The 20844-nt window shown below is 41.0% G+C and overlaps 1 protein-coding gene across 1 annotated transcript in view; it reads left to right on the top strand.

Moving 5' to 3' along the window:
* LOC141063469 (regulator of microtubule dynamics protein 2-like) overlaps nt 1–20844 on the top strand; it is a 154800-nt gene that overhangs the window by 84002 nt on the left and 49954 nt on the right. Inside the window, exons 6-7 of the mRNA XM_073557512.1 lie at nt 5739–5814; nt 7351–7428. Coding sequence (XP_073413613.1) covers nt 5739–5814; nt 7351–7428 — 154 coding nt within the window. The remainder of the gene's footprint in view (nt 1–5738; nt 5815–7350; nt 7429–20844) is intronic.

Raw genomic sequence — 20844 nt, 5'->3', positions numbered from 1 at the left:
CTGTTAGCCAGTTAAATGCCGCTGTCAATCACTGATAGCGGCAATTAACACACATCGACCAGAAGCACGTCACAAGTCGGCGTCCCTGTCATGTGATCACGTGGCGCTGATTGGTTGTCATGAAAGCTGGGGGTCTGCAAAAGGACTCCCTGTGTCAGTCATCACAATCCTGTGAACGCCGGCCTGTGGCCGTGATTTTGCTATACATAGCAGGGATGAAGCCCTGCTATTTATACTATTTATAGCACAGGCTATTGGAAGATCACAGCTTCAAGTGACTATTAAACACAGTAAAAAGTAATAAAAAAAGTTTAAAATTTTTTTAAAAACACAAGTTGAAATCACCCCCATTTTTTCCCAATAAATATAAAACCAAAAAATACACATTTGGTATCGCTGCGTTCCGTAGCGTTCCGTAGCGTTCGATGTATCAAAATATAAAATAAATTAATCTGATCTGTAAATGATGTGGCGAGAAAAAATATCAAAACTCCAGAATTACATTTTTTTGTGTTACCACAACATTGTAATAAAATGCAATATCAGGTGATCAAGACATCGTATCTACCCCAAAATAAAATCCGTAAAAATATCAGATCAAGCAGTCAGGCTACTTTCACACTAGCGTCGGCCGACGTACGTCGCAATGCGTCGTTTTGGCGAAAAAATGCATCCTGCAAAGTTGCCCGCGGGATGCGTTTTTTCTCCATAGACTTGCATTAGCGTCGCATTGCGACGTATGGCCACACATCGCATCCGTCGTGTTTTGGCGGCCTCGACGCACACAAAAACGTTACATGTAACTTTTTTTGTGCGTCGTCTCCGCCATTTTCGACTGCGCATGCGCGGCCGAAACTCCGCCCCCTCCTCCCTGAATATTACAATGGGGCAGCGGATGCGTTGAAAAACTGCATCCGCTGCCCCCGTTGTGCAAAACTTTCACAGCGTGCGACGGTATGTCGGCACGACACAGTGCGACGTCCGTTGGCCGACGCTAGTGTGAAAGTAGCCTCAGCCACCACACAGCCCCAGATTCTGAAAAATGTACAAGTTAGGAGCCACGAAAAATGGCAGCAAACGCAAAACTTTTTTTTCATACAAACTTCTGCATTATTTTCACCACTTTAACAAAGAACCTATACATGTTTGGTATCTGCGTACTCACAGTGACCTGCCAGTGTGATTCTCCAGGTCAGTTTCACCATATAGTGAACATGGTAAATAAATAATTGCACTTTTTTTTTTTTGCAATTTCACCGCACTTGGATTTTTTTTTCCCATTTTCTAGTATATTAAATAGTAAAATCAGTTGTGCCATTCACAAGTAGAACTCTCAAAAATAAGCCCTCATACGGTGATATTGACAAAAAAATAAAAATGATGACTACGATGCTGTGATCTGGAGATCAAAGGACAGCATGTGCTATAGGCTATCTCTAGGTCACAGCAGCGAAACATTGTCATTTATTTCTACTTATCTAATCCAGGAGGACCACTTTGCTTCCAGGGTCAAACGAGAGTTGATTCTCTCATGCAAGAGACTAGGATCGATTATGTAAAATGACCCTCGGATCAAACTCTCATCAGCGTTTGAGCAGAATGTCAGATAAGTGAGAGAATCGTAGCACAGATGAGGAGAAGATGCAGAACAAGATTTCTCCATCTTCATTGCCTGTACTCGTGGAAATCGGACTGCATTCGGATGACATCTGAGTGCAGTCTGATGTTTTCCACGCACCCATAGACTTGTATGGGTGTGCGTCATTCGAACTCCAGAGCCACTTGCAGCTTTTTTTTTTCTCATACTGAATTGGCACTAGAAAAAAAAGTACTGCCCCATAGTATAACTTTGGTCTCAGTGCTATCCGATAAAACATCAGATGCCACTCGTTTGATGTATACGCTCGTGTGAACGAGTACTTATGGTAATATTTTTATATAAAATATTACACATATGCAATGCATTATGGTACATGGTAAATTCAAAATTAGGGTAAAAGGAAGCTTAATGAAGCTGAACCTTTGTAAAGCAGTCAGGAACTTCAGGCATTTGGAAAAGGAAATAGATTAGTTTTTTTTTTCTTGTGTTATTTCTCCTCCTAGTTTAAGGAGCTGTCTCTTTAATGAATGAACTGCATTGACCCTTGGAGCTACTACACCCCCTCCGCCTCCTGCTTGTGAGAAGTTCTTGCACGCCACCTCTGCAGCTGACAGCAGCACCAGCAAGATTAGCCAGATTCTTTTCCGTGTCCTTTGATCACAGTCTGCATCCTTCCCCACTATGTTTGACAGCCTGGCCGAGACTCACGCAAGGCCAACTACTGTGTTTACTTTTCGAGGATCCGTGGCATTGCCTTTCACTGGCAGATTAATTGCAGCCTTCTAATTAGTGGTGTTCTTGGATGTTTTTTAGGGGATGTTTTACTTTTCTATAGCACAGTTTATCCCATACTGGTCTGGGGAAGACTTGGCGAGTCCTTATTCCGGGGGGGTGAATTTGCCACCGTTCTTCTTGCCATGGTTTATGCATTGGCAGCGAAGCAGAGAACAACTGAAAATTGGTTGGTTTTGTGATATGAGAGAATGACCTCTGCTTGGTTCTCAGAGGGGAAATTAGCATGGGCGAGACACGGTGAATAGATGCAGGAACAGACTGCCTCTGTCTGGGGGAGCAATGTGCCATTCAGAACACTGTGTGTTAAGGATCCAGGGGCAATGGTCAAGACACTGGTTTACATGCAGATGTCCTTCTTATTGTATGGAGCTTACCTAGCCTGGCTCCTCAGTATCTGTGTTTGTGCTACAGTTTTGAATGTTTTTTATCATTTTGATGTTAAACGTTTGCAGTTATTTACAATTAACCAAAGGAAGAACTTAAAACAATAACTATTCTAGGTTTCATTCTTTATACAGTAGTTGTATCCAGCATGGAAATTTATGACACTTGCAAAATAATTTTAGGGGATTTGTTTTTATTCCCCTTTTTTTCCCAGTCTGTTTGCTATAACCTGCATTAATATAAAAAACCGTACTCCTTTGGAGTACAAATGATGGCAGTGAAAGGACCAGCACCTGCATCCTTCTCTAGGTGTTGTGCTTATCAAAACCATCTCCTGGAGCAGCGTATTCCCAGAGTTGGGCCTCATTCCGATGTCCGATTTTCACGTACTAGTTCTGTCCGTGTTTTTCACTGATAGCACTCGTACCTGTGATGGTCTATGGGGCTGTTCACATGCCTGTTATTTTTCATAAACTAAGTGGTCCACGGACACATGTCCAATTTTTGATCCGGAGGTCTATGGATCCGTGAAGACATTTTGACAGACTGTCACATAGGAGAGAAGGTGGAGAAACTTTTTTTTTCCTCCATGTGCAAGAAGAACAATCGACACTCGGACCACACTCTGCTCAAACGCTGATCAAAATAATAATTTCACTTTTCTCTCGTGCGTGAGAAAGACTGCCATCATCTGTACTCCAGATGATTACATTCAGATATCAATATAAATAGACTGGGATTGCAAAGCTGATTACATGCTTTTTTTTCATAAAAAGGAGGAATGAAGCCAAATCCCATAATAAAGTGATTTGCAAAATTTCATGACTTTTCATGTCGTACAAAGTATTAAAGAAAATTCAAAAGTTTAGTGCGTTCAACATTTTTTAAACAACCATTCAAAAGCTGTAACGGGGCTTCCTACCTACCATGTTTTTATGCTACGGTGTTGTTAGGCTGTGTTCACAGGTTGCTTTTTTGCTGCTTTTTTATGCAAATTTTCAGCTGCATTTTACAAAACCAGCAAAAATCTATGAAATCGACTTTGCTAGTACTGTAAGATGCAGCTGAAAATTTCTGAAATCTCATTCACACAGCTTGGTTTTTTTTTTTTTTTGTCCTCAGTATTTTGTGCTTTGCTTGGTTTTGTAGAACTAGCTCGGCCCGTGCGAAATTATCACACATTGGTCGTCGGGGGTGCAGGCAATTTCAGAAAAAGCAAGCTGGTCAAATGTAAATGTATTTCATGAGACGATGAACACAGACAGGTATTTATATATGTAGATTGGTAATACAATAAATTGTTTTGATAAGTAGAGGCCAAAAAATGTTTTCAAATGTTTTCCAGTTGAGGTGCCACCTGCAGGTCATTGTGTCTTTCTGTAGGTTTATGAAAATAAATGTTTAAACTGTATTTAGTGATAAAATTGTGGATGTGTGGTTTGTATGGCTCTTTTCTTGCTGAAGGGGGCAAGTGTACCTTTGAAATGATGTATCATTTGTGTGTGTGTGGTGCAAAGTAATCAGCGAAAAAGCAGGGCATCTATATTTGCATATGTGCTTTGGGGTATTGTGGTGCCACCTGCAGGTCATTGTGTCTTTCTGCAGGTTTATGAAAATGAATGTTTAAACTGTATTTTGTGATCACATTGTGGATATGTGCTTTGTTTGGCTATTTTCTTGCTGAAGGGGGCAAGTTTACCTTTCAAATGGTGTATCATTTGTGTGTGTGTGTGTGTGCAGTATGAACAGGGAAAAAAAGGAATCACCGAAAAACTGTGTAATAGATAGAGGATGTCACTTCTTTCAGCGTTTTTCACCCATTGAAAGTAATGGGTGGTGAAAAAATGCTGAAAAAACACAGGTGTTTTGCTGCGTTTTTTGTGCCACAATCTTAATGAAGTAGAATCAGATTTTTTTCTTTCCACTAAACTTTATCAGCATGCAGAAGAGACAAAAGTAGCATGACAGAAACGCAACAAAAAGCTAGCAAAATCTGCTTTTCTTTTTTGCAGCTTCTTTACCGCCTTGTGTGAACAACATAGCCTAATAGTGCTTTTTGATTCTGCCAGTTTAACGTTCTGGATGTGACTCCTTCCTTTGCCCACTTTAGCTATGCCTCTGCACTTACTCTAGTGAAACATATTGATCCACAAATCACTGCAATTTAATACAGACCTGTCATCAGATTTCACAATGCGATTTGCATATATCACAAATTAAACCTCTTAGATCTGAAGAGACCGGTGTGTTTGCGTAAATCAGTGTCAGAATGGCTGTATCATAATCCTCAAATTAAAATGAACTTTTTTATGATTCCAGCTAGTGCTAAGAGTATCAGGCAGGCAGGGCATCTTTCACATAGGAATATACCGCTATTTTTATATTGACTTTCAGAGTAATTACACCAGCCTCATCGGGTTTAACAAATCTGTTTAATAATGAATACAGTTAGTATTGTAAAATCTGATGATACTTCAGTTTTAAGTAGCTTTTCTTAATTCTTATGTGCATGAGGATAGCCACATGTCTCATAGAAGAAACTAACGTTTGTGATTTTAATTTCCCCTAGCTTCTCTTTTCCTAGAATATAAACAGCACCATTAATGTCTGGCAATTACTTCTTTCCCTTCTGTACTGAGAAAACACATGGTGGTCATCCACACACGTTTATAGGACAATCAGGGAGCAATAATTTTCAACCAATATGTCTTTGCAATTTTTTTTTTTGTTATTTTTTGTGCAATTTGTTGGATCTGACGTCAGCTCTGACACCTGGAGATGAAGACTTGCTGAAGGATTAATGGCAGAGTTTCACAAAAGTTATTGCATTGCATATTTTTAAGTGAGCTATTTAATAAATGAGTAATAAAACCGATACAGAAAATGGACATCTGGCAAATGGGCAATGTATTGGTAAATGCATCAGTGATCATGTGATTCTCAATTTTTTGTTTTCCAGGTATGCGATCATGTGCGGCTACATGTCTGAATTTGATAGTGTACAGAATAAGATCAAGAACGGCTATCTCTTCAAGGTTTGTTGAAAACTTTTGCTGCAAAGGAGATTGAACATGTGAGGCTTAGATTCGCCTTTTAATCGTCAGTCCACAGTTTTATAGATGTAGCCTATTAATTTTGAGTTGCAGCATTTATCATAGCTTATCGCTGCATTCGCTTACTATTGCAGGCATCAACCTGTGTCACTTCAGCTGTACTACAACACTTAGCATGCAATCACAGCCCCCTGATACAGCGCTGCTCTCAGGCCATGCTAGGACTTGTATTTTCACACCAGCTGTTATGCCACAAATTGCGGGCCCCTGTACCCCTACAATGATGTTACCAATCGGTAATTGGCTAATAAAGAATGTATCAAAAAGATACAAGCGCTCACGATAACATGCGGAGGATTGTGGGTCCTGCTCTGCCTGTCAGGATCCCTCAACCCGGTTGTTTGGACTCAATCTTGGCTTAAAATTTGGGCTCTTCAGTCGGCCCGTAGAGCACTTGCCAGCATTTTTAGTAATAGGTGTCATTTAGAAAATTCCTTAGTCTGTGTCTGCCCATTGTTTTCTTAAGTAAAAAGGTAAGACCGGTTGTAGGTGCACTTTAAAGGTTTTTGAGCCTAGCAATAAATACAATGCTAGCCTTAAAATGCTTGCAAACACTAACAAAAATATTCAGGCATTTTGTTGACTTGCCGTTGACTTGTAAATTATAGAGCGGCTTAATAATGGAAAATACCTGAAGAATGGTCAGCTTACTTCTTTTAAAAGCAATATGTCACCAGGTTTTAGCTACCTCATCTGAGAACAGCCCAATGTAGGAAAAAGTCACTGATTCCAGCAATGTATCACTTAGTGTATTTGGTGTAGCAGCTGTGACACAATCAGAGTTTGTAGATGTAGCAGAGCTCAGAAAGCTAATTATGTCTACACCCCTGATTAGCAGTGTTCTGTGTACATTGTATATTGACAGTAAACTGCTAATCAATAGCATGGCGGAGTTGGACCAGAATGCAGCGACAGGCAACAAGTCTGGCAGCGATAATCTCCTACTGACAAAACCCTCATTGTATTGAAACACACACAGCCTAATAAGTGACATATTGCTGAAAGCTGTTTCTCAGCTGCTACCTCATGCTGCTCTCAGACTAAATAGCAAAAATTTGCTGATTGAAACCCTTTAACTGCTTGATGTTTTTTAAAAATCTGAAGATAATAAGAACTGATTAAAAGCCTGAATAGCAACTCATTTTTCAATAGAGATGAAACTTTCTTTTTTTTAAGCTTTTTTTTAAGCTTTTTCTTTTATTCTGAAACATATCTGCTCCAAAAAAGGATATGCTCTGAATGTAACATAATGCACAAACAGACCAGAATCATGGTCATATAAATGTACAAGGCAGGGCCATTTCTGTAAATGAAATAGGGAAAAACATTATTTGACAATAATTGAGTATTTGTCATGTTAGAGCAAAGGACTCCAGACATCCAAAATAGGTTTAGCAAAATTGATAAGTTATGATAATCACCTGTTAATTTTATAAATGAATGATGTTCACATTTCAGGAGCATTTGGACAAAGCAATACAACTCCATCCAGAAGAGCCTCTTCAATACTACCTCTTAGGCAGATGGTGCTATGCTGTAAGTAGTCATTGTATCATTGGTTATTTATGGTCTTACACCTGATGTGTCTTACACCTGATGTGTCTTACACCTGTTTTGGCTTACACCTGTTTTGGCTTACACCTGATGTGGCTTACACCTGATGTGGCTTACACCTGATGTGACATACACCCTATGTGACTTACAACCGATGTGGCTTACACCCTATGTGACTTACACCCTATGTGACTTACAACCGATGTGGCTTACACCTGATGTGGCTTACACCTGTTTTGGCTTACACCTGATGTGATTTACACTCTATGTGGCTTACACTCTATGTGGCTTACACCCTATGTGGCTTACACCTGATGTGAATTACACTTGTTTTGGCTTACACCCGATGTGACTCACACCCTATGTGACTCACACCCTATGTGACTCACACCCTATGTGACTCACACCCTATGTGACTCACACCCTATGTGGCTCACACCCGATGTGGCTCACACCTGTTGTGGCTCACACCTGTTGTGGCTTACACCCTATGTGACTTACACCCTATGTGACTTACACCCTATGTGACTTACACCCGCTGTGGCTTACACCCGCTGTGGCTTACACCCGCTGTGGCTTACACCCGATGTGACTTACACCCGATGTGACTTACAACCGATGTGACTTACACCCGATGTGACTTACACCCGATGTGGCTTACACCCGATGTGACTTACACCTGTTGTGGCTTACACCTGATGTGGCTTACACCTGATGTGGCTTACACCCGATGTGGCTTACACCCGATGTGACTTATACCCGATGTGGCTTACACCCGATGTGGCTTACACCCGATGTGGCTTACACCCGATGTGGCTTACACCTGTTGTGGCTTACACCTGTTGTGGCTTACACCTGTTGTGGCTTACACCTGATGTGGCTTACACCTGATGTGGCTTACACCTGTTGTGGCTTACACCCGATGTGACTTATACCCGATGTGACTTACACCCGATGTGGCTTACACCTGTTGTGGCTTACACCTGATGTGGCTTACACCTGATGTGGCTTACACCTGATGTGGCTTACACCCGATGTGGCTTATACCCGATGTGGCTTACACCCGATGTGGCTTACACCCGATGTGGCTTACACCCGATGTGACTTACACCTGTTGTGGCTTACACCTGTTGTGGCTTACACCTGTTGTGACTTGTACCTGTTGTGACTTTCACCTGTTTCTCTCAATTCTGCTGTCTGATGTACAAGTTTGGTAACCTGATCTCCATACAGTTAAAGTACATTTTTACTATTAAATTATGTCACCATCTTTGGGCTTATCATGATGAATTTTAGGCTTTCTTTAAAGTATTCCATTATTTTAATTAACTATTTTTTTCTTGGAAGCTGCAGGGGCAATTAGAAAACAGTGTTTGTCTCCCAGAGAAAGTTTACAATTCTTCTCAGGTGGCTAATGATAACACTGGTCAACAGCATTTTTGGTGCCAAAGATATTTCATCGAATTTAGGGTATTTTTGGGGTGCTGATTCTGAATATGTCATCAGTTTTGCCAGATTGGCTCAAGTTTTTGAGATTTTTGGTATCTTATTTATAGCACTTGTTGGTAAATGCGACGCATCATCTCATTAATTTCTTTGGATTAGTACTTGAACTGAGCAGTTCTCAATATAGTTTTGTGTTAATTAGTGTTCTAAAAGTTTGTTCATAGCTTGATTTTTGCACTAACTTTATGTTGTCTGTTTTCCAGTGAAAAGCATGAACTCATCAAGAAGAAGTTGTCTTAACGATCCAGACTCATTCTGTTACATTTGTGGTGAATACACACTGCCAAAACATAGAAGAAACATAACAGACTTCGTAAAAAAAGTGTATTTTGCCTATTTTGGGGTTATGCTTGGGGACCAAGACAAGTTTTGGGCACCACACATAGTGTGCAAAGCATGTATCGAATTATTACGAAAATGGAGCAAAGGACAAAGAAAAAGCTTCAAATTTGGTGTTCCAATGGTGTGGAGAGAGCCAAAAAATCATCATGATGACTGTTATTTATGGTAAACACAGGTACAGGCACATCTTCACAATGAGGGACAGGCCTTCTTGCAGATTCCATGTTACTCCCATTTTCGTTTCTTATGCTTATTGAATCCTTGCACTTGCACTGCACAGAAATAACAGTCATCATGATGATTTTTTGGCTCTCTCCACACCATTGGAACACCAAATTTGAAGCTTTTTCTTTGTCCTTTGCTCCATTTTCGTAATAATTCGATACATGCTTTGCACACTATGTGTGGTGCCCAAAACTTGTCTTGGTCCCCAAGCATAACCCCAAAATAGGCAAAATACACTTTTTTTACGAAGTGTGTTATGTTTCTTCTATGTTTTGGCAGTGTATATTCACCACAAATGTAACAGAATGAGTCTGGATCGTTAAGACAACTTCTTCATGATGAGTTCATGCTTTTCACTGGAAAACAGACAACAACATAAAGTTAGTGCAAAAATCAAGCTATGAACAAACTTTTAGAACACTAATTAACACAAAACTATATTGAGAACTGCTCAGTTCAAGTACTAATCCAAAGAAATTAATGAGATGATGCGTCGCATTTACCAACAAGTGCTATAAATAAGATACCAAAAATCTCAAAAACTTGAGCCAATCTGGCAAAACTGATGACATATTCAGAATCAGCACCCCAAAAATACCCCAAATTCATTAAAATATTTTGGACACCAGAAAAAAAAATTTTTTTCGTTGACCTGTGTAATAAATAGTGATGAGTGAGCATGCTTGAATAAGGTGTTATCTGTGCATGCTTGCGTGCTAATAGTTTTCAAGCACGCCGAAGATGCTTTATGTTCGAGTCCTTGCAGCTGTTTGTCTCGTGGCTGCTCGACAGCCACAACACATGCAGGGAATACCTGTTTGTTAGGCAATCCCTACATGTGTTGCAGCTGTGTGACAAGCAGCCACAGGGACTCGAACAGAGTTTTCGTTGACGCCAAACATAATCTATTAGCACTCCAGCATGCTCGGATAACACCTTATCCAAGCACACTCACTCATCACTGCTAATAAAGTATTTGTCACCTTCTGATTTTGCATATTTGTCACATGTGAATGTTTCAGGGTATGTGCACATGTTGCGGATTTGGCTGCGGATCCGCAGCGGATTTCCATGCGATGTACAGTACCATGTAAACCTATGGAAAACCAAATGCGCAGTGCACATGCTGCGGAAAATTCCACGCAGATTTGCTGTGGTTTTTTTCCGTAGCATGCCAATTTTGCGGAATCCGCTGCGTTTTTACACCCCTTCCATTATAGGAATCCGCAGGTGTAAAAACGCAGGCGAAATCCACACAAATTCTGCAGAAAATCCACAGGTAAAACGCAGGTCATTGTACCTGCAGATTCAGCCAAATCCGCAGCATAATCCGCAACGTGTGCACACACCCTCAGATCATCAAACTAGTAGACAAAGATAACCCAACTAAGCACAAAATGCTGTCTTTAAGGAATCTGTCAGTAGGATCAACTTTTCTAACCCCGTCTATTTTGGCAAATAGGCCATAAGAAGCTGAATAAACTGATGTCTTTCTATAAGGGATCTGATGTCTTGTTCCAGAGAATCCATGTCTTTCTCAATATGTAAATGAGCCTTTTACATTTGATTGGGCAGACACTGATTTCCCTTAGAATCCTAAATGAAGGGAGCGTTACCCGTGTGAGACTGGTAGATTAGGAGAGCAGACTGTCAGTGTTAATTGTCTAACCAGAAAACTAACATGGTACCACAATATAATTTTTTATTGTACGTCAATAAAACAGGTGATTATAAAGTCAACCAGCTGTAGGTCCAGGAGCTGCTCTCACTACATCCCTGAGTTTCCTGCAAGTCACCATCTTGGCAGTTTAGATAAGACCTTTAGATCTGAAGCACTGGAGCAATGCTTATCCAAAGTTATATGTCCGTTGAAAAATATTCTCAGCTCCTCTGTCCTGGAGATGACAGATGGGTATAGAAGAGGTGGAATAGTTCAACATTTTCACATCCATCAGGCAAATTATTATTCACACCAACACCCCATACAAGACTGCAATTATCAGTCTCCCACAGGAAAATTTCTCATTGGAATGTTGACACTTATTCCATAGAGCTGCCCCCACCAGACTAGAAACCAGGTCCTTTCTGGACTTTTTGGTGATTGAAAGATGCTTAAAGAACAGTGTTGGACCTTAAGGCTGCGTTCACACGTTGCTTTTTTTTCGCGGTTTCGCTGTGTTTTTTAACACACGATTTTGCCGCGAAAACGCAAAAAAGAAGCATCCCATGCAATCCTATGGGATTCCGCAATGCTGTGCTAATGCTGCGGATATTCCCGCGGCGGAATCGCATCGCGGAAAAATCTGCAGCATGCTCATTATTTTGCGGCATCACGGCAATTCCGCCCACATAGGAATGCATTGTTCTGCTTACTTTCCGCATGTGGCCGTGCCCACCATGCGAAAAGTAAGCAGAATATTTGCAGATGGTACCCACGGTCTGGAGGAGAGGAGACTGTCCTCCGGGCTCTGGGTACCATATCCCTGTAAAAAATAGAATCAAAATAAAAAAAATCGGGTTATATTCACCTTCCGATGTCCCGTGCAGCGTCCCCAGGCTTCAGCGATACACGTGGCAGCTCCCGTTCCCAGTAATGCATTGCGATAATGAACTTTGCTGACGTCGCTGTCTCGCGAGACCGCGACATCATCAAAAGTCATTGCCGCAATGCATCACTGGGAACGGGACCTGCCGGAACATCGCGAGGCCTGGGGACGCTGCGCGGGACGTCGGAAGGTGACAACACGATTTTTTTATTTTTTAATTATTTTTAACATTAGATCTTAGTCACACTCGTCAAACACTATATTTGACGAGTGTGACCAACCTGTCAATCAGTTCTCCAAGCGATGCTCCAGATCGCTTGGAAAACGCTAGCATTCTGCAAGCTGATTACGCTTGCAAATCGCTAGTTTTTCCGCGGGAAATTAAAATGTGATTTTCCCGCGGAATGGAATTCCGGAATTCTCGCGGTAACTTCCATGGGAATTCCGCTACGTGTGAACCCAGCCTTAGTGGTAGGTGCAGCCTGGGCTTTTTGTCTTGATTCTTCCCCAGGGTCCTTGGTCACATCCACTGTGCACTTTTCAATTAATTTTTTTTTTTTTTTTTTTTTTTACAAGTGAACAGATAGATGAAAAGTAGTGTGTGTAATTAAGAAGGCCCTTTTGTTGTCCTTTCATTGCATACTTTAGAGAGTTTCCCACTGCATTCAGTAGAATGGGTCGTCTCCCAAGCCGTACTTTCTAAAGGAGCTACACTCGCTACCATCTTAGGAGTATCTTCTCTCTGGCCTTAATAGACAGTAAGCATTAAGTTTGCAGCTGATAAGTAAATGCATTATTTGGCCAACTATATCTTGCTGGCACAATCTTCTTTTGGCCCTGGTGAAATGGTTACATTTCAGGTTTTTTTGGAGCATTCCTGTAACCTATGGGGCCAGTTCCATAATTCCAATTATGAAATTGTTCATAAAACAATTTAGTAATGAGTTCTGCGTTTTTTAAAGTGTTTCCGCAGTAAAATGTACTGTTTAATTGACCACTTGTCGCTACCTTGTTGACTTTTGTACAAGCTAATAATTAGCTTTCGTGAGAGCGGTCATTAACAATCGTCCCGTGGAAAAAATAAACTATGGCTACTATCGGGCTACAATGGAGCAAAACACTCTGTAATGTCTTATGGTTTTTGAAGACACACAGGGAAATTTATTATTATTATTTATTTGTGTTTTTTTTTATTAAAGCACCCAAATTCTCAGTAAGGTTGTAAATACATTTTTGGAATAGGCGGTCTTGTTGTGACTAATCCGTGACTAACAGGCCCCTTTGTAAGTTAAGAAAAATCCATGGGCAAGGTGCTAAAAATAACGCCTGTATTTTTGTCATTCGGAACTGTCTGGCTCACACCCTGACACCTACTAGATAGTTGACTCACTTGTTCGGTACTTGAACTTATTGGACTCCCTCCTCGCCTGTGATTCATCCAGCTAAAAAAGTCATTACTCCAAACCTTCATTGTATAATCATCACATAGTGCAGAGTCTGCCGCGCTGCAAGTGTTCTCATGTAAACCATTGATCTAGTTGTTATTATATTTGTCAGTCTTATATCGTGCCATCTGTAAATCACTATTTAGAAAGTATCTTGTTCTGTGGTTAATGTGCACCAAGCTATATATGCATAGAATTAAGGGATCATCGAATAAAGGAAAACGTACACTTTGCGAGTGACAATCTCCTGCCACTCGCATAACAAAACTGGACTCCGTTCAAATCAGTCGGCCTGCAGCTTCCACCCCTGTGCACGTAAAAAATGGGCGAACTGATGTCCCCCCACCTTCCGATTCACGTTTCAAAACCTCTACACAATGATGACTATATCACTTTCATGACCATCACTCTTCTCCAGTCTTATAGCGCTATCACTGTTTATTAATTTATACTTAAACTTTCCAAATAAAAATAAAACAAATAGTATGAAAATAAAGACAGGATAAACCCTCAACACGATTCAGCAATCGCCCCTTAAAAATGACAGCATTAGCAAATAACATAAAGACTGGATAAATAGTTGATGTGCTTTGGGGATCACCTGTTCATTTAGTTAATGGACAATCCCCCAAAACATGTTGACTTTTTTTTAATCCTGGTTTTATTTCTGTTTATTTTTGTCATTTTTTATTGAGAATTTTAAGTGTACTTGAATATACAGTGCTGCAATATTGGTGGAGACTAAACCATATAAGTGGAATTGGTAAACGTTTGTGATTGGAGACCTCGTGAAGTAGTTTTGAAAAGTAGATGGGGAGGGGAAGATATTGGTCAGGTTCCCCCATACCCCATAACAAATGACTATGGCTTTATTTATATGCTCCTGGTTGATACAATAGTAGTATGATCCTTTTTGTTTTGTTTGACCTGTTTTGTGGTTGAAGTCCTGAAGTAAGGAGTACTGCTTTGTGAGACCATATTGAAAAAAAATACCATGCAGAGATTTATAGACCTGCTGACCTTTTCACTCTTATAGGACTAGTGTTCAAGACGACTTAATAACCTAGAATACTATAGGTAATTAAACGCATTGGAGGAAAATGATCAAAATTGGTGCAATGGAAAAGATAAACAGTTGCAAGTGTAACAACCAATAAAATAAATTTTTTCTTTTCGAAAGTGCCATAAACCATGAATGAAGTGGATGTTGAGCATCCGCCCCTCCATGCACTCAGGCTCTGATTTATGCTGCCCGTTGGCTTGGGCAGCATGAAGCTACTGTCAGGTTCCCATTTTGTCCATCGGGTGTGGTATGATTTCAGAATTATTTCATGTCATGGCACCCATCCGTGACTGGATACAATTTTTTTTTTTTTTAAGCATAAACAGATTTTCACTTAGGCGAGGTGCAGACGGCCATAGTTTCTCTCATCCGAGAGAATAGTGCCAATTATGCAAATGACACTCTGAAAAAACTTTAATCAGAGTGTGATCATAGTGAGCTTCGATTCTCTCGAATGAGGAGAAGGTGGAGAAAAAAGTCTCTATTGTGAGGCAGTGACCCCTGCTACAGCTAGGGGGTGCTGTATGTTCTCTCCAGGATGCGCAGGGAGGCGTATTGAGGCTATGGGAATGCATTGCGGTCACAGGCGTAGCTTGGTTTGCAATAGGGAAGCAGTGACCAATGTCACAGGTAGGGGTCGCTGTGTAGTCTCCCCAGGATATGCACAGAGGTGTATGAAGGCCATAGGTGTGCATGGCAGTTACGGGCGTAACTGTGACTACAATGTAGACTGATAATAAAAGTGTTAATCTTGGACATGTTAGTGTCCAAGGCAGAAGTACGGAAAATCTGCTCTGGATGTTGTGTTTGAAACAGATTGCAGTATGATAGTGTTGCAGTCTGTTCCATTCTATGCCCAGGTTTTCCAGGTGGCTCAAAGCCACAGGTTGCTATGCTAAAAACCCTGCAGGAAAGGGTTATTGAGTTCTGAGTGAGTCTCAGGTGTGTCAGAGCCAGAGTGATTTGGTGCTTGTTGCTGTGCAGAGCAGTTGGTGTGCAGAGCACAGGACAGAGCGGAGCCAATAGGCCTGGCACCCACAGCATACAGAGTGGTGCTGATGTCCACAGTGACTGGTCTCGGAGGTGGATGTCCTGTGCCCGGAGGTGAACTGGAAGTGGATATCCTGTGCCCGAATAAAGGACTGCAAATAGATGGATATGGTGCCCGGCTGCGTCCCGGAGGATATTGAGGACTGTGTACGGCTGTGAGTAGAGACTGTGATACAGCGGTGCATGACACCCACGGGAACTAGTCAGAGGAGGACTAGCGTGTGTAGTGACTGCAATCTAAAGGATGCCGTGTGCTATGAACTGGTGTGAATTGAACACTGATAATATGCCCTGAAGTTATATACATTTGCGTGGATTAGAACCTTTTCTGTGTGAAGATAACACATTAAAGAGACTTTTATGTTTGAACTTTGTGGGTCACTGCCTCTTCACTGCGTATGGTGCTACCGCTGCCTTACACCATCTTCTCCATTCAATGAGTGCACAGAAATCGCACTGTACTCTGATGTCATCGTAGCGCAGTCCGATGTTTGCCACGGACTGATTGAGTTGTATAGTTTAGTGCGATCGGAATATTAGATCAAACTTGTGCATGCTGCAATTTTTTTCCTTGGACCAGCTCTGTCCAAGGAAAAAACTCAGACATTTGAATGACCTCATAGCATAACATTGGTCCAAGTATGATCTGATGTTTTGTCTGATCGCGCTCGGACAGATAATGCACGAGCCCTTTTATCTGACTTTACACTACGTACTAATTGGCTTACCTTTAGAAATTTTTTGCCAAAAAACCTGATGCTGGGCAATTTTTTGGCGTATTTTACACATGAGCTTAGTTACAATCCCCTCGTCGTTTAGTTAGGTGCAAAAATGTGGCATATGCCATGCGCATCAGAATTCTGTTTCAATTTGAGAAAACAATCTGGCTTATATTAGTATATCTACCTCAGCGTGTTCATCATAGAGATGTAATCACTGTAGATTTTTGGAATGGTTCAAATTGATTTTGACGTCTGGAGTGTTGCAAAAAATTAAATTTACGATGGTAGCCAGAGGTGACATACTATACATTTACTTGGCACATCTTGTATGACATTGCTATTTAGGTAACGGTACATATTTTTATTTCCTACATGTTCCTGGATGTATTACAATTCTTTTCAGTAAAATTGGTAATGAACCAATGAGAAAATTGTTGGCTTGGAACAAAAACATGACAATATGTGAATACAGCTCACCTCTGTTCGTGGATTTCTTGGAAACGCTCAGCTTTTAATCTTTGGGCAGATTTGATTGCGTATTAAATGTGAAATCAGACATCATCCTGATAACTTTTATCCTGTTTATTTTGTGTTTTTCACCATGTTTGTGATTTTGGTTTCTTTCATATCCGGTAATCTGTTTTCTTTATTCTTGGTTATTACAAGGTTTCCTATTTCTAAATTTTGTATACTATATCTACTGGTGTAGCACTTTTTTGCTTCTTTCCTACTTTTATTTTATACAAGGCATGCTGTATATGATTGTGCCTGATTTATCATGTTTACCTTAGGTTAAAATACACAAATGTAACAGTTTATTTGTACAGCGTTGGCTTAAAAAATGACTGTGTTTGTCTGGGGAATGTGTTTTTTTTTTTTACACTTAGGGACATAAGCTATAAGGGTATGTGCACACGTAGTTTTTAGTCTCTGCGGATTTTGTAGAGAAAACCGCAGGAAATCCGCAGGACAAAGTGCTGCGGTTTTTCTGCGGTTTATCTGCGGATTATCTGCGTTTTTTCTGCGGTTTTGCCCTGCGGTTTTACACCTCATAATGGATGAGGTGTAAAACCGCAGCGTTTCTGCACCAAACAATTGACATGCTGCGGATTGTAAACCGCAGCAAAACCGCGCGGAAAAAAACACAGCATGTGCACAGCTTTTTTTTATTTCCATAGGAAATAAAGGTACTGTACAACGCAGCAAAATCTGCTGCGTTTCTGCAGAGCCAAAAACGCTGCGGAAACGCAGCAGAATCCGCAGCGTGTGCACATACCCTTAGTGTGACTAAATTAGAAAGTGCTCTCATTGACTCATATGTAACATAGCACTAGTTTGATAAAATACAACTCAGTTCTGCATTACAGGCTACTGCTTAGTTCTTCACTCAAAAGAAAATTGGAACTTTCATTTTTCATAACCTTTGGGCTATGTGCACATAGTGAGTTTTTTATGCATTTTCGCAGTGGTTTTTCTGCCAAGAAATGGGCAAAAAACACTATGGAATCCTTATGCAAGCTAATTCAATGACAATCCTGAAGTGTTGTGCATGTGATCAGTAATTTTCCTTAAGTATTTGCAGTGCTTTTTTTCTGCAGCATGTCAACTCTTTTTGTTTCTGCAGCATTTTTCACCCATAATAATAATAATCATAATAATCTTTATATAGCGCCAATATATTCCCCAGCTCTTTACAATTTAATAGTTTCAAACACAACAGTCAAAAGGTAACAACTTTAACAATAATATAATGATTAAAGCAAACTTGAGTCCGTCAAATCTGCAGCAAAAACGCAGGTATAAAAATGTTTGCGGTTTTGCTGTGGATTTGCTGAGTTTTTGTTTTGTGTTTTACCCGCTTCCTATGGTGTTTCCCACGCTGTCATCTGTGTGACATCGTGGGAAACACGGCGCAGTGGTTCTTATTGGAGGTAATGCTACCGTCGGTAACAGTGATGCGGGATCATGCTGTCAGATGTCAGTGTGACCCTGCAGCCGTGATTGTGACCCACAGTAATGCTACTGCAAACTGTCAGTCAGAGCACTGCGGGGTCATGCTGTCAGATGTCAGCGTGACCCTGCAGCTGTGACTGTGACCCGCAGCGGTGACCTGCGGTAAAAAGCTTACCGCAGGCCAGCAGGCGTGGGCTGATGAGACCTACTGCTCCTACCGGGCTACGTCTGCTGTCACTGATAACAGTGACAGCTGGTGCCACTAATGGGAGATGTAGTCTCATCTGCCTGTGCTCACATTTAAAAAAAAAAAAAGTAAAATAACTACATACACCTTCACATAAAAATAAAAACCCATTATACTCGCCTAACACAAAATCCCCGACGCCCTCGTCTCCTACAAATATTGTAAAATAATAAACCCCCATATATTCACCTGTCGACCATAGTCCACGTAATGCAGATTGTCCCACAGCGATCTCAACATGTAGAACACTCATCGGGAGATGTGACTGCTCTACCTGGCCGCCAGCGATACTTTGGCAGGAGGGAATCGCTCCCTGCAGTGTATCATGGAGCTGCCATGAGAGAGTTCACCAGAATTCATCAGCCGATCAGCTCCAGTGCTCTCACTTACGGCACCGATGCTTGAAAACTTTGTCAGTGATGCACTGCGGTAGCGATTACCTCCTGTAAGTGTATCGCCAGCTGTCTTTGAGAGCAATGGTTAAATATGTAACAAAGCATATATAATCCGCTCCCAACAAAGCTGTTTTGAATATAGCATTTTAGTGCCAATTGATAAATATAGACAACATAAGGAACCATTAATAACAAACTGCCATGAGGACCTAAAGCCCTGTGGATAGACCTCGGACATAGCTTTGATATAGGACATTCCAAGATACAACAGTATATAAGAAAAGAAAATTTGGAGCAACACTTTCCAGAAAACCGTTAAAAAGGTATAGATTTATTATATTAAACACTTATCAATACTGTCATATATATTCATTTTACAAAAAATACATATAAATCAGTACAAGAGACTATTCAAGCAAAGAGATCAGGTAGAGAATGGCTAATATATCCTGATTCCAGCGAGCAAATACACAGTAAAGTGCATGGTGCAATTTAAAAAGGACAGGAGTAGGCAATAAGATAAACATTGTTATGTAGCCCATTAGTAATAGTGTCAGTGCACATAGTTAAGTGAGTGGTGACAGCCGAGAAAAGGGACTGAAGGAGATGTGAGAGAATAGGGTCACTTGTGCAGGTAGTAGGGTTACAAGATGCGAGGAGCCTGGTAACTCCTTCTTTTGTGACAGGTTCAAAGACAGAAAGAGAGCTAGATGCAATGAAGGAGGGAAGAGAATACACGATATTAGGGGATTGGGAGAAAAATTGCAGTCTGATATGATCAATTTTTTTCTTTGAAATAATTAGCCAAATCGTCAGCACTGAGGTTGGTGGTCGCGGCCTGTACTCTTGGACTGAAAAGAGTAAAAAGTGTCAGAGTCATTTAGGATTGTTGGATAGGGAAGTGATGAGTGCAGTTAAGTGTGTTTGGAGAGGTGAAGGGCAGAGTTGTATGTTTTAAGCACAAACTTAAAATGGATGAAATCTTCTACCGAACTGGATTTTCTTCACAGACATTTGGCGCACCGGGAGCACCTCTGTAGAAGACATGTATGCAGTGTGTGCCAGTATTGCTGATTTTTCTAGAAGTATGAGTTACCTGAGAGGTTCCCTTAAACCAGAGCGAAGAGTCACTGATGGAGAATAGCACTTTGATTGATCCAATTACCTTTGTAACTTTGGTGGCACTAGAGTTTAAGTCCTCTTCCTCTCTGAAGAGGCAATTTTCTTATTTAATTTCCTGGAGAAGCATGCATGGTTGTATAGGTTTCTTCACTCTGACATGCCAGGCCTGGCTCATCACTCTCCACAAGGAGAAATGTTACCTCTTAGATCCCAATGAGGAGAAGAAATGTTAGGAAGCATTGTCATGTGGACTTTACCCAAGGGACATAGAAAGGTTTTAGTGAGGAAAGCAAGCACTAACGCCTTCAGTTGTAAAATCCGGCATCGTCAAGATAAGCAGACTTTTGTTGTGGCGTCCATCTCTTTTTTTAGATACAGTTGTGTAAAAAAAGTGTTTCTCTCTCCCCACTCTCTCTCCCTACTCTCTCTCCCTGCCCTCTCGCTCTCTCTCTCCCCGCTTTCCCCTCGGGATCATCAAGAAGTTTTCTGGCATACCTGAGGCAAGCCCTTATGTTCTTATTGCTCTGCAGTGGTTTTCATCTTGGAATTCTGCCATTCAGGCCATGTTTGCCCAGTCTCTTTCTTATGGTGAGTCCTGCAGTTCTTTGGATGATGTTGTGGGGTCTTTTGTGATCTCTTGGATGAGTCATCGCTGCGCTCTTGGGGTAATTTTGGTCGGCTGACCACTCCTGGGAAGGTTTACCACTGTTCCTTGTTTTCGCCATTTGTGGATAATGGCTCTGTGTGGTTCACTGGAGTCCTAAAGTTTTAGATATGGCTTT

The sequence above is a fragment of the Dendrobates tinctorius genome, unplaced genomic scaffold (genome assembly GCF_039654945.1).
Source record: "Dendrobates tinctorius isolate UK_male_01 unplaced genomic scaffold, ASM3965494v1 ptg000250l, whole genome shotgun sequence".
Lineage (NCBI taxonomy): Eukaryota > Metazoa > Chordata > Amphibia > Anura > Dendrobatidae > Dendrobates > Dendrobates tinctorius.
Note: the sequence above shows the minus strand (reverse complement) of the source record. Positions and strands in the feature narration are given on the sequence as shown.